This window comes from Astyanax mexicanus, chromosome 10 (genome assembly GCF_023375975.1).
Source record: "Astyanax mexicanus isolate ESR-SI-001 chromosome 10, AstMex3_surface, whole genome shotgun sequence".
NCBI lineage: Eukaryota > Metazoa > Chordata > Actinopteri > Characiformes > Acestrorhamphidae > Astyanax > Astyanax mexicanus.
In genome coordinates this window covers 12,061,397-12,074,303 of record NC_064417.1, presented here as the reverse complement: position 1 = coordinate 12,074,303, position 12,907 = coordinate 12,061,397, and the positions used below count along the sequence as shown (strand labels likewise).

The following is a 12,907-nucleotide window of genomic DNA, read 5'->3' as shown; positions in this document are numbered from 1 at the left end:
AACAGTGCCGCGGAGCTTTTTAAACTGTACGGCGGAGCTTTTTAAACTGTACCACGGAGCTTTTTAAACTGTGCCACGGAGCTTTTTAAACTGTGTCGCTGGGCTTTTTAAACTGTGCCGCGGAGCTTTTTAAACTGTACCGCGGAGCTTTTTAAACTGTACCGCGGAGCTTTTTAAACTGTACCGCGGAGCTTTTTAAACTGTACCGCGGCGCTTTTTAAACTGTACCGTGGAGCTTTTTAAACTGTACCGCGGAGCTTTTAAAACAGTGCCACGGAGCTTTTTAAACAGTGCCGCGGAGCTTTTTAAACTGTACCGCGGAGTTTTTTAAACAGTACCGCGGGGCTTTTTAAACTGTACCGCGGAGCTTTTAAAACAGTGCCGCGCAGCTTTTTAAAGTGTACCGCGGAGCTTTTTAAACTGTAACGCGGAGCTTTTAAAACAGTGCCCGCGGAGCTTTTTAACTGTACCGCGGCGCTTTTTAAACTGTACCGCGGAGCTTTTTAAACTGTACCGCGGAGCTTTTTAAACTGTGCCGCGGAGCTTTTTAAACTGTACCGCGGCGCTTTTTAAACTGTACCGCGGAGCTTTTTAAACTGTACCGCGGAGCTTTTTAAACTGTACCGCGGAGCTTTTAAAACAGTGTCACGGAGCTTTTTAAAAAGTGCCGCGGAGCTTTTTAAACTGTACCGCGGAGTTTTTTAAACAGAGCCGCGGAGCTTTTTAAAGTGTACGCGGAGCTTTTTAAACTGTACCGTGGAGCTTTTTAAACTGTACCGCGGATTGTAAACTGTACCGCGGAGCTACGGCGGAGCTTTTTAAACTGTACCGCGGAGCTACCATGAAGATTGTAAACTGTACCGCGGAGCTACGGCGGAGCTTTTTAAACTGTACCACGGAGCTTTTTAAACTGTACCGCGGAGCTACGGCGGAGCTTTTTAAACTGTACCGCAGAGCTTTTTAAACTGTACCGCAGAGGTTTTTAAACTGTACCGCGGAGCTTTTTAAACTGTACCGTGGAGCTTTTTAAACTGTACCGTGGAGCTTTTTAAACAGTGCCGCGGAGCTTTTTAAACTGTACCGCGGAGCTTTTTAAACTGTACCACGGAGCTTTTTAAACTGTACCGCGGAGCTTTTTAAACTGTGCCACTGGGCTTTTTAAACTGTACCGAGGAGCTTTTTTAACTGTAAACTGTACCGCGGAGCTACGGCGGAGCTTTTTAAACTGTACCGAGGAGCTTTTTAAACTGTGCCGCGGAGCTTTTTAAACTGTACCGCAGCGCTTTTTAAACAGTGCTGCTGAGCTTTTTAAACTGTACCGCTGAGCTATTTAAACTGTACCGCGGAGCTTTTTAAACTGTGCCGCGGAGCTTTTTAAACTGTACCGCAGCGCTTTTTAAACAGTGCTGCTGAGCTTTTTAAACTGTACCGCTGAGCTTTTTAAACTGTACCGAGGAGCTTTTTAAACTGTACCGTGGAGCTTTTTAAACTGTGCCGCGGAGCTTTTTAAACTGTACCGCAGCGCTTTTTAAACAGTGCTGCTGAGCTTTTTAAACTGTACCGCTGAGCTTTTTAAACTGTACCGCGGAGCTTTTTAGACTGTACCGCGGAGCTTTTAAAACAGTGCCACGGAGCTTTTTAAACAGTGCCGCGGAACTTTTTAAACTGTACCGCGGATCTTTTTAAACTGTACCGCGGACATTTTAAACAGTACCGCGGAGCTTTTTAAACTGTACCGCGGAGCTTTTAAAACAGTGCCGCGGAGCTTTTTAAACTGTACCGCGGGGCTTTATAAACTGTACCGCAGCGCTTTTTAAACAGTGCTGCTGAGCTTTTTAAACAGTGCCCGCGGAGCTTTTTAACTGTACCGTGGAGCTTTTTAAACTGTACCACGGAGCTTTTTAAACTGTACCGCGGCGCTTTTTAAACTGTACCGCGGAGCTTTTAAAACAGTGCCGCGGAGCTTTTGAAACAGAACAGCGGAGCTTTTTAAACTGTACCGCGGAGCTTTTAAAACAGAAACGCGGAGCTTTTTAAACTGTACCGCGGAGCTTTTTAAACTTTGCTGCAGAGCTTTTAAAATTGTACCGCGGTGCTTTTTAAATTGTACCGCGGAGCTTTTAAAACAGAACCACGGAGATTTTTAAACAGTACCACGGAGCTTTTAAACTGTACCGCGGAGCTTTTTAAACTGTACAGCGGAGCTTTTTAACCTCTACCGCAGAGCTTTTTAAACTGTACCGTGGCGCTTTTTAAACTGTACCGCGGAGCTTTTTAAACTGTACCGCGGAGCTTTTTAAACAGTGCCGCGGTGCTTTTTAAACTGTGCCGCGTAGCCTTTTTAACTGTACCGCGGAGCTTTTTAAACTGTACCGCGGAACTACGGCAGAGCATTTTAAACTGTACCGCGGCGCTTTTTTAACTGTACCGTGGAGGTTTTTAAACAGTACCGTGGAGCTTTTTAAACTGTACCGCGGAGCTTTTTAAACTGTACTGCGGAGCTTTTTAAACTGTACCGCGGAGCTTTTTAACTTGTACCGCAGAGCTTTTTAAACTGTACTGCGGAGCTTTTTTAACTGTGTCGCGGAGCTTTTTAAACTGTGCCGCGGAGTTTTTTAAACTGTACTGAGGACCTTTTTAAACTGTACCGCGGAGCTTTTTAAACTGTACCGCGGAGCTACGGCGGAGCTTTTTAAACAGTGCCGCGGAGCTTTTTAAACTGTACCGCGGAGCTACGGCGGAGCTTTTTAAACAGTGCTGCGGAGCTTTTTAAACTGTACCGCGGAGCTTTTTAAACAGTGCCGCGGAGCTTTTGAAACAGAACAGCGGAGCTTTTTAAACTGTACCGCGGAGCTTTTAAAACAGAACCGCGGAGCTTTTTAAACTGTACCGCGAAGCTTTTTAAACTTTGCTTCAGAGCATTTCAAATTGTACCGCGGTGCTTTTTAAATTGTACCGTGGAGCTTTTAAAACAAAACCGCTGAGATTTTTAAACAGTACCACGGAGCTTTTAAACTGTACCGCGGAGCTTTTTAAACTGTACCGCGGAGCTTTTTAAACTGTACCAAGGAGCTTTTAAAACAGAACCGCGGAGATTTTTAAACTGTACCACGGAGCTTTTAAACTGTACCGCGGAGCTTTTTAAACTGTACCGCAGAGCTTTTAAACTGTACCGCGGAGCTTTTTAAACTGTACCGCGGAGCTTTTTAAACTGTACCGCGGAGATTTTTAAACTGTACTGCGGAGCTTTTTAAACAGTGCCGTGGTGCTTTTTAAATTGTACCGCGGAGCTTTTTAAACTGTACCGCGGAGCTTTTTAAACTGTACCGCGGAGCTACTTAAACTGTACCGCGGAGCTTTTTAAACTGTACCGCGGAGCTTTTTAAACTGTACCGCGGAGCTTTTTAAACTGTGCCGCGGAGCCTTTTTAAACTGTACCGCGGAGCTACGGCGGAGCTTTTTAAACAGTGCCGCGGAGCTTTTTAAACTGTACCGCGGAGCTACGGCGGAGCTTTTTAAACAGTGCTGCGGAGCTTTTTAAACTGTACCGCGGAGCTTTTTAAACAGTGCCGCGGAGCTTTTGAAACAGAACAGCGGAGCTTTTTAAACTGTACCGCGGAGCTTTTAAAACAGAACCGCGGAGCTTTTTAAACTGTACCGCGAAGCTTTTTAAACTTTGCTTCAGAGCTTTTCAAATTGTACCGCGGTGCTTTTTAAATTGTACCGTGGAGCTTTTAAAACAAAACCGCTGAGATTTTTAAACAGTACCACGGAGCTTTTAAACTGTACCGCGGAGCTTTTTAAACTGTACCGCGGAGCTTTTTAAACTGTACCAAGGAGCTTTTAAAACAGAACCGCGGAGATTTTTAAACTGTACCACGGAGCTTTTAAACTGTACCGCGGAGCTTTTTAAACTGTACCGCAGAGCTTTTAAACTGTACCGTGGAGCTACGGCAGAGCTTTTTAAACTGTACCGCCGAGCTTTTTAAACTGTACCGCAGAGCTTTTTAAACAGTGCCACGGAGCTTTTTAAACTGTACCGCGGAGCTTTTTAAACTGTACCGCGGAGCTACGGCGGAGCTTTTTAAACTGTACCGCGGAGCTTTTTTTACTGTACCACGGAGCTTTTTAAACAGTGCCGCTGGGCTTTTTAAACAGTGCCGCGGAGCTTTTTAAACTGTACCACGGAGCTTTTTTAACTGTACCGCGGAGCTACGGCGGAGCTTTTTAAACAGTGCCGCAGAGCTTTTTAAACTGTAACGCGGGGCTTTTTAAACTGTACCGCGGCGCTCTTTAAACTGTTCCGCTGAGCTTTTTTAACTGTACCGTGGAGCTTTTTAAACTGTACCGCGGCGCTTTTTAAACTGTACCGCGGAGCTTTTTAAACTGTACCGCGGAGCTTTTAAAACAGTGCCGCGGAACTTTTGAAACAGAACAGCGGAGCTTTTTAAACTGTACCGTGGAGCTTTTAAAACAGAACCGCGGAGCTTTTTAAACTGTACCGCGGAGCTTTTAAACTGTACCGCGGAGCTTTTTAAACTGTACCGCGGAGCTTTTAAACTGTACCGCGGAGCTTTTTAAACTGTACCGCGGAGCTTTTTAAACTGTACAGCGGAGCTTTTTAACCTCTACCGCGGAGCTTTTTAAACTGTACCGCAGCGCTTTTTAAACAGTGCTGCTGAGCTTTTTAAACTGTACCGCTGAGCTATTTAAACTGTACCGCGGAGCTTTTTAAACTGTGCCGCGGAGCTTTTTAAACTGTACCGCAGCGCTTTTTAAACAGTGCTGCTGAGCTTTTTAAACTGTACCGCTGAGCTTTTTAAACTGTACCGAGGAGCTTTTTAAACTGTACCGTGGAGCTTTTTAAACTGTGCCGCGGAGCTTTTTAAACTGTACCGCAGCGCTTTTTAAACAGTGCTGCTGAGCTTTTTAAACTGTACCGCTGAGCTTTTTAAACTGTACCGCAGAGTTTTTTAAACTGTACTGAGGACCTTTTTAAACTGTACTGCGGAGCTTTTTAAACTGTACCGTGGAGCTTTTTAAACTGTGCCGCGGAGCTTTTTAAACTGTACCGCAGCGCTTTTTAAACTGTACTGCGGAGCTTTTTTAACTGTGTCGCGGAGCTTTTTAAACTGTGCCGCGGAGTTTTTTAAACTGTACTGAGGACCTTTTTAAACTGTACTGCGGAGCTTTTTAAACAGTGCCGCGGAGCTTTTTAAACTGTACCGCGTAGCTTTTTAAACTGTACCGCGGAGCTACGGCGGAGCTTTTTAAACAGTGCCGCGGAGCTTTTTAAACTGTACCGCGGAGCTACGACGGAGCTTTTTAAACAGTGCTGCGGAGCTTTTTAAACTGTACCGCGGAGCTTTTTAAACAGTGCCGCGGAGCTTTTGAAACAGAACAGCGGAGCTTTTTAAACTGTACCGCGGAGCTTTTAAAACAGAACCGCGGAGCTTTTTAAACTGTACCGCGAAGCTTTTTAAACTTTGCTTCAGAGCTTTTCAAATTGTACCGCGGTGCTTTTTAAATTGTACCGTGGAGCTTTTAAAACAAAACCGCTGAGATTTTTAAACAGTACCACGGAGCTTTTAAACTGTACCGCGGAGCTTTTTAAACTGTACCGCGGAGCTTTTTAAACTGTACCAAGGAGCTTTTAAAACAGAACCGCGGAGATTTTTAAACTGTACCACGGAGCTTTTAAACTGTACCGCGGAGCTTTTTAAACTGTACCGCAGAGCTTTTAAACTGTACCGCGGAGCTTTTTAAACTGTACCGCGGAGCTTTTTAAACTGTACCGCGGAGATTTTTAAACTGTACTGCGGAGCTTTTTAAACAGTGCCGTGGTGCTTTTTAAATTGTACCGCGGAGCTTTTTAAACTGTACCGCGGAGCTTTTTAAACTGTACCGCGGAGCTTCTTAAACTGTACCGCGGAGCTTCTTAAACTGTACCGCGGAGCTTTTTAAACTGTACCGCGGAGCTTTTTAAACTGTGCCGCGGAGCCTTTTTAAACTGTACCGCGGAGCTACGGCGGAGCTTTTTAAACAGTGCCGCGGAGCTTTTTAAACTGTACCGCGGAGCTACGGCGGAGCTTTTTAAACAGTGCTGCGGAGCTTTTTAAACTGTACCGCGGAGCTTTTTAAACAGTGCCGCGGAGCTTTTGAAACAGAACAGCGGAGCTTTTTAAACTGTACCGCGGAGCTTTTAAAACAGAACCGTGGAGCTTTTTAAACTGTACCGCGAAGCTTTTTAAACTTTGCTTCAGAGCTTTTCAAATTGTACCGCGGTGCTTTTTAAATTGTACCGTGGAGCTTTTAAAACAAAACCGCTGAGATTTTTAAACAGTACCACGGAGCTTTTAAACTGTACCGCGGAGCTTTTTAAACTGTACCGCGGAGCTTTTTAAACTGTACCAAGGAGCTTTTAAAACAGAACCGCGGAGATTTTTAAACTGTACCACGGAGCTTTTAAACTGTACCGCGGAGCTTTTTAAACTGTACCGCAGAGCTTTTAAACTGTACCGCGGAGCTTTTTAAACTGTACCGCGGAGCTTTTTAAACTGTACCGCGGAGATTTTTAAACTGTACTGCGGAGCTTTTTAAACAGTGCCGTGGTGCTTTTTAAATTGTACCGCGGAGCTTTTTAAACTGTACCGCGGAGCTTTTTAAACTGTACCGCGGAGCTTCTTAAACTGTACCGCGGAGCTTTTTAAACTGTACCGCGGAGCTTTTTAAACTGTACCGCGGAGCTTTTTAAACTGTGCCGCGGAGCCTTTTTAAACTGTACCGCGGAACTACGGCAGAGCATTTTAAACTGTACCGCGGCGCTTTTTTAACTGTACCGCGGAGTTTTTTAAACTGTACTGCGGAGCTTTTTAAACTGTACCGCGGAGCTTTTTAAACAGTGCCGCGGAGCTTTTTAAACTGTACCGCGGAGCTTTTTAAACTGTACCGCGGAGCTACGGCGGAGCTTTTTAAACTGTACCGCGGAGCTTTTTAAACTGTACCGCGGAGCTACGGCGGAGCTTTTTAAACTGTACCGCGGAGCTTTTTAAACTGTACCGCGGAGCTTTTTAAACTGTACCGCGGAGCTTTTTAAACTGTACCGCGGAGCTTTTTAAACTGTACCGCGGAGCTTTTTAAACTGTACCGCGGAGCTACGGCGGAGCTTTTTAAACTGTACCGCGGAGCTTTTTAAACTGTACCGCGGAGCTACGGCGGAGCTTTTTAAACTGTACCGCGGAGCTTTTTAAACTGTACCGCAGAGGTTTTTAAACTGTACCGCGGAGCTTTTTCAACTGTACCGCGGAGCTTTTTAAACTGTACCGTGGAGCTACGGCAGAGCTTTTTAAACTGTACCGCCGAGCTTTTTAAACTGTACCGCAGAGCTTTTTAAACAGTGCCACGGAGCTTTTTAAACTGTACCGCGGAGCTTTTTAAACTGTACCGCGGAGCTACGGCGGAGCTTTTTAAACTGTACCGCGGAGCTTTTTTTACTGTACCACGGAGCTTTTTAAACAGTGCCGCTGGGCTTTTTAAACAGTGCCGCGGAGCTTTTTAAACTGTACCACGGAGCTTTTTTAACTGTACCGCGGAGCTACGGCGGAGCTTTTTAAACAGTGCCGCAGAGCTTTTTAAACTGTAACGCGGGGCTTTTTAAACTGTACCGCGGCGCTCTTTAAACTGTTCCGCTGAGCTTTTTTAACTGTACCGTGGAGCTTTTTAAACTGTACCACGGAGCTTTTTAAACTGTACCGCGGCGCTTTTTAAACTGTACCGCGGAGCTTTTTAAACTGTACCGCGGAGCTTTTAAAACAGTGCCGCGGAGCTTTTGAAACAGAACAGCGGAGCTTTTTAAACTGTACCGTGGAGCTTTTAAAACAGAACCGCGGAGCTTTTTAAACTGTACCGCGGAGCTTTTAAACTGTACCGCGGAGCTTTTTAAACTGTACCGCGGAGCTTTTAAACTGTACCGCGGAGCTTTTTAAACTGTACCGCGGAGCTTTTTAAACTGTACAGCGGAGCTTTTTAACCTCTACCGCAGAGCTTTTTAAACTGTACCGTGGCGCTTTTTAAACTGTACCACGGAGCTTTTTAAACTGTACCGCGGAGCTTTTTAAACAGTGCCGCGGTGCTTTTTAAACTGTGCCGCGGAGCCTTTTTAAACTGTACCGCGGAACTACGGCAGAGCATTTTAAACTGTACCGCGGCGCTTTTTTAACTGTACCGCGGAGTTTTTTAAACTGTACTGCGGAGCTTTTTAAACTGTACCGCGGAGATTTTTAAACAGTGCCGCGGAGCTTTTTAAACTGTACCGCGGAGCTTTTTAAACTGTACCGCGGAGCTACGGCGGAGCTTTTTAAACAGTGCCGCGGTGCTTTTTAAACTGTACCGCGGAGCTACGACGGAGCTTTTTAAACAGTGCTGCGGAGCTTTTTAAACTGTACTGCGGAGCTTTTTAAACAGTGCCGCGGAGCTTTTGAAACAGAACAGCGGAGCTTTTTAAACTGTACCGCGGAGCTTTTAAAACAGAACCGCGGAGCTTTTTAAATTGTACCGCGAAGCTTTTTAAACTTTGCTTCAGAGCTTTTTAAATTGTACCGTGGAGCTTTTAAAACAAAACCGCTGAGATTTTTAAACAGTACCACGGAGCTTTTAAACTGTACCGCGGAGCTTTTTAAACTGTACCGCGGAGCTTTTTAAACTGTACCACGGAGCTTTTAAACTGTACCGCGGAGCTTTTTAAACTGTACCGCGGAGCTTTTAAACTGTACCGCGGAGCATTTTAAACTGTACCGCGGAGCTTTTTAAACTGTACCTCGGAGCTTTTTAAACTGTACCGCGGAGCTTTTTAAACAGTGCCGCGGTGCTTTTTAAATTGTACCGCGGAGCTTTTTAAACTGTACCGCGCAGCTTTTTAAGCTGTACCGCGGAGCTACGGCGGAGCTTTTTAAACAGTGCCGCGGAGCTTTTTAAACTGTACCGCAGAGCTTTTTAAACTGTACCGCGGAGCTTTTTAAACTTTGCTTCAGAGCTTTTCAAATTGTATCGCGGTGCTTTTTAAATTGTACCGTGGAGCTTTTAAAACAGAACCGCTGAGATTTTTAAACAGTACCACGGAGCTTCTAAACTGTACCGCGGAGCTTTTTAAACTGTACCGTGGAGCTTTTATACTGTACCGCGGAGCTTTTTAAACTGTACCGCGGAGCTTTTTAAATTGTACCGAGGAGCTTTTAAAACAGAACCGCGGAGATTTTTAAACTGTACCACGGAGCTTTTAAACTGTACCGCGGAGCTTTTTAAACTGTACCGCGGAGCTTTTAAACTGTACCGCGGAGCTTTTTAAACTGTACCGCGGTGCTTTTTAAATTGTACCGTGGAGCTACGGCGGAGCTTTTTAAACTGTACCGCAGAGCTTTTAAACTGTTCCGCGGAGCTTTTTAAACTGTACCGTGGAGCTTTTATACTGTACCGCGGAGCTTTTAAACTGTACCGCGGAGCTTTTTAAACTGTACCGCGGAGCTTTTTAAACTGTACCGCGGAGCTTTTTAAACAGTGCCGCGGTGCTTTTTAAATTGTACCGCGGAGCTTTTTAAACTGTACCGCGGAGCTTTTTAAGCTGTACCGCGGAGCTACGGCGGAGCTTTTTAAACAGTGCCGCGGAGCTTCTTAAACTGTACCGCGGAGCTTTTTAAACTGTACCGCGGAGCTTTTTTAACTGTACTGCGGAGCTTTTTAAACTGTGCCGCGGAGCTTTTTTAACTGTACCGCGGAGCTTTTTAAGCTGTACCGCGGAGCTACGGCGAAGCTTTTAAAACTGTACCGCGGAGCTACCACGAAGATTTTAAACTGTTCCGCGGAGCTACGGCGGAGGTTTTTAAACTGTACCGCGGAGCTTTTTAAACTGTACCGCGGAGCTTTTTAAACTGTACCGTGGAGCTTTTTAAACAGTGCCACGGAGCTTTTTAAACTGTACCGCGGAGCTTTTTAAACTGTACCGCGGAGCTTTTTAAACTGTACCGCGGAGCTACCGCGGAGCTTTTTAAACTGTACCGCGGAGCTTTTTTAACTGTACTGCGGAGCTTTTTTAACTGTACTGCGGAGCTTTTTAAACAGTGCCGCTGAGCTTTTTAAACAGTGCTGCAGAGCTTTTTAAACTGTACCGCGGAGCTTTTTTAACTGTACCGCGGAGCTTTTTAGACAGTGCCGCGGAGCTTTTTAAACTGTACCACGGAGCTTTTTATACTGTACTGCGGAGCTACGGCGGAGCTTTGTAAACTGTACCGCGGCGTTTTTTTAACTGTACCGCGGCGCTTTTTTAACTGTACCGCGGAGCTTTTTTAACTGTACCGCGGAGCTTTTTAAACTGTACCGCGGAGCTTTTTTAACTGTACCGCGGAGCTTTTTAAACTGTGCCGCGGAGCTTTTTAAACTGCCGCGGAGCTTTTTAAACTGTGCCGCGGAGCTTTTTAAACTGCCGCAGAGCATTTTTAACTGTGCCGCGGAGCTTTTTAAACTGTTCCGCGGAGCTTTTTAAACTGTACCATGAAGCTCACCTACTGTCGTTCGAAGCTTTTTAACTTGCATTGTTTTTTGTCAGTCAGGTTGTGTCCATTCCAGAGCAGATTCAACAAAGCTAAATTCCTTAAAAAAGAGAGTGATCAAGAGAGTGTCGAAAGCTTTAGTTAAGTCAATAAAAATTGCTGCACAATGTTTCTTCTTGTCCATTTCTGAATAGACATCATTTAAACCAATGTTGTAGCAGAGATAGTGCTGTGTCCTTCTCTAAAACCAGACTGATATTTAGTTCAAATAGAATTTTTGCGAATAAATTATTTTAATCGTTGGTTCACTAGAGATTCTTACATCTTTGCTAAACACGACAGTTGAGATAATTATTTAACTCTGTTGTCTCACCACCTTTATGCAGAGGAATTACATGAGCTGTTTTCCAGATCCTGGGAATTCTGCAAGATGAAACTGAGAGATTAAAAATATATAAAATGTATTTTAAAATGTATCTTTTCGTGGATTAATTTGAGCCAGGGCATTAGCAACTAAATATGGAGAAAATGGCTGAAGTTAGAAGAGACCATGTGTTTTAGAAACAGTAGAGTTGGGATCTGTTTTATTCAATATGTTTGTGCTATTTATATCAAAGATGTGTCCAGCTGCAGCAAAATGGGAGGTAAAAGCTTGACACATTTCCTTCTGGTCAGAAATTAGCTTATCATTAACTAAAACACTGGTTGGAAAAGGAGGGGAATTATTTTTGAGGGAATTTACTATTTTCCAGAAGTTTTGAGGGTTTCTAGAGCTGGTGATTAAGTTGAGGTAATATTCTGATTTAGCTTTTCTAACAACAGAAGTACATTTGTTTCTCAGCTGTCTAAAAGTAAGACAATGGTCTCTCTCCCCTGAGCGTCTAGCAGTTGACCAAGCTTTATTTCTGGCCTTAAACAATGAGGAGATTTCACCCGTGAACCAGGGGCTTGACCTGTCTCTTATTCTTGACTTTTTGAAAGGGGCATGTTTGTTTACCACTATTAGGAACGTTTTACTGAAATGGTAACATCAGGGATTTCTGAAGTAAGGTAGATTTCACTCATTGCCAAGTCAGAAAGGAAATCTTGCTCGTTAAAATTATTAAAATTTCTTCTAACCACCAATCGAGAGCCTGTTTTGTTTGTACAACTGCCTCTAATACATCCAATGGGACAATGATCACTTATGCCAAGTTCAAAGACTCCTGAAGCAGTAATTTTGTCAGCTTTTTTGGACAGTATTAGATCTACCAGGGTTGACTTTTTACATTACATTACATTTGGCAGACGCTTTTGTCCAAAGCGACTTACAATAGTCAAGTATTGGTAGGTTCTTTTAGATTTGGGCAAATTGGTTCATTGATTAATTGTGTTAGGGTAAGATTGCCACATATTTCCAGTTAAGGGGGGTTCCAGTTACGTCACCAGCTAGATGGCAGCATAAGAACTTGTCTCCCGAATAAAAGAGTGAAGAAAACACCCCTGAACTTGAAAGTTACTATTAAAAAGTGGATATTATCTTTGCATAGAAGACGGGGCAGGAATGGCGACTAGGCACAAGAGCAAAAATCGACCAAATATTCAGAAAAACACGAGGACGAATACGGGATTTTCGACAAGACTGCAGATCCCAGCTCGAATCCATTAAAGGAGAGATTTCAAAAGTGAATTCTAGGATGAATGAGGCAGAAACACGCATCTTACAGAACGAAGAAAGAATACAAGTCACGGAAGATGTCCTGGCTGAGATGCTAAAACTTTAGGTGCAGCTTCAGGGGAGGCTAATGGACCAAGAGAGCCATTCAAGACGTGAAAACGTGAGGATATATGGCGTTCCAGAAGGAGCAGACGGGGAGGCAGACTCTGTGATTACTTTTGTTAAAAAGTTGCTCAGAGAGAACCTCGAAATACCACCCTCCACCGATATTCAGCTTGAGCGAGCTCACCACGCTCTGTGTCCGCGACCCCCGCGGGAGCACTGCCGAGATCACTGGTTGCCATATTTCTTAGCTACAGAACGAAGGAAAACATCCTAGAACTGGCATGGCAAAGGAGAGGCTTTGTGTGGAACAACAGCAAAATAAGTCTGGATCAAGACTATGCATCCCGAATTCTCATCAAACGATGAGAATTTGCAGAAGCACAACGAGCTCTGAAAAATAAAAACAAAAAGTTTCGGACTCTGTATCCTGCAAAGCTGAAGGTATTCTTCGACGAAGGGACAGTAATCTACGAGTCAGTGGAGGAGGCGACACGAGACATAGCAAAGCGGGGACTACCTGTAACTGTGATCTCTCAGCAGTTATCCCTCTAGATCTGTTGACTTTTACAAGGTCTGCATTAAGACCTCATTCTCTGAACCACCA

At 44.3% G+C, this 12,907-nt stretch overlaps 1 protein-coding gene across 1 annotated transcript in view; it reads right to left on the bottom strand.

Moving 5' to 3' along the window:
- Window positions 1-12,542, bottom strand: part of LOC103031696 (anoctamin-1-like) — a 48,862-nt gene extending 36,320 nt beyond the window's left edge. The window contains exon 1 of the mRNA XM_049484006.1: window positions 12,488-12,542. Within this exon, the coding sequence (XP_049339963.1) occupies window positions 12,488-12,542 (55 nt within the window). The remainder of the gene's footprint in view (window positions 1-12,487) is intronic.
- Between the last annotated feature and the right edge of the window lie 365 nt (window positions 12,543-12,907).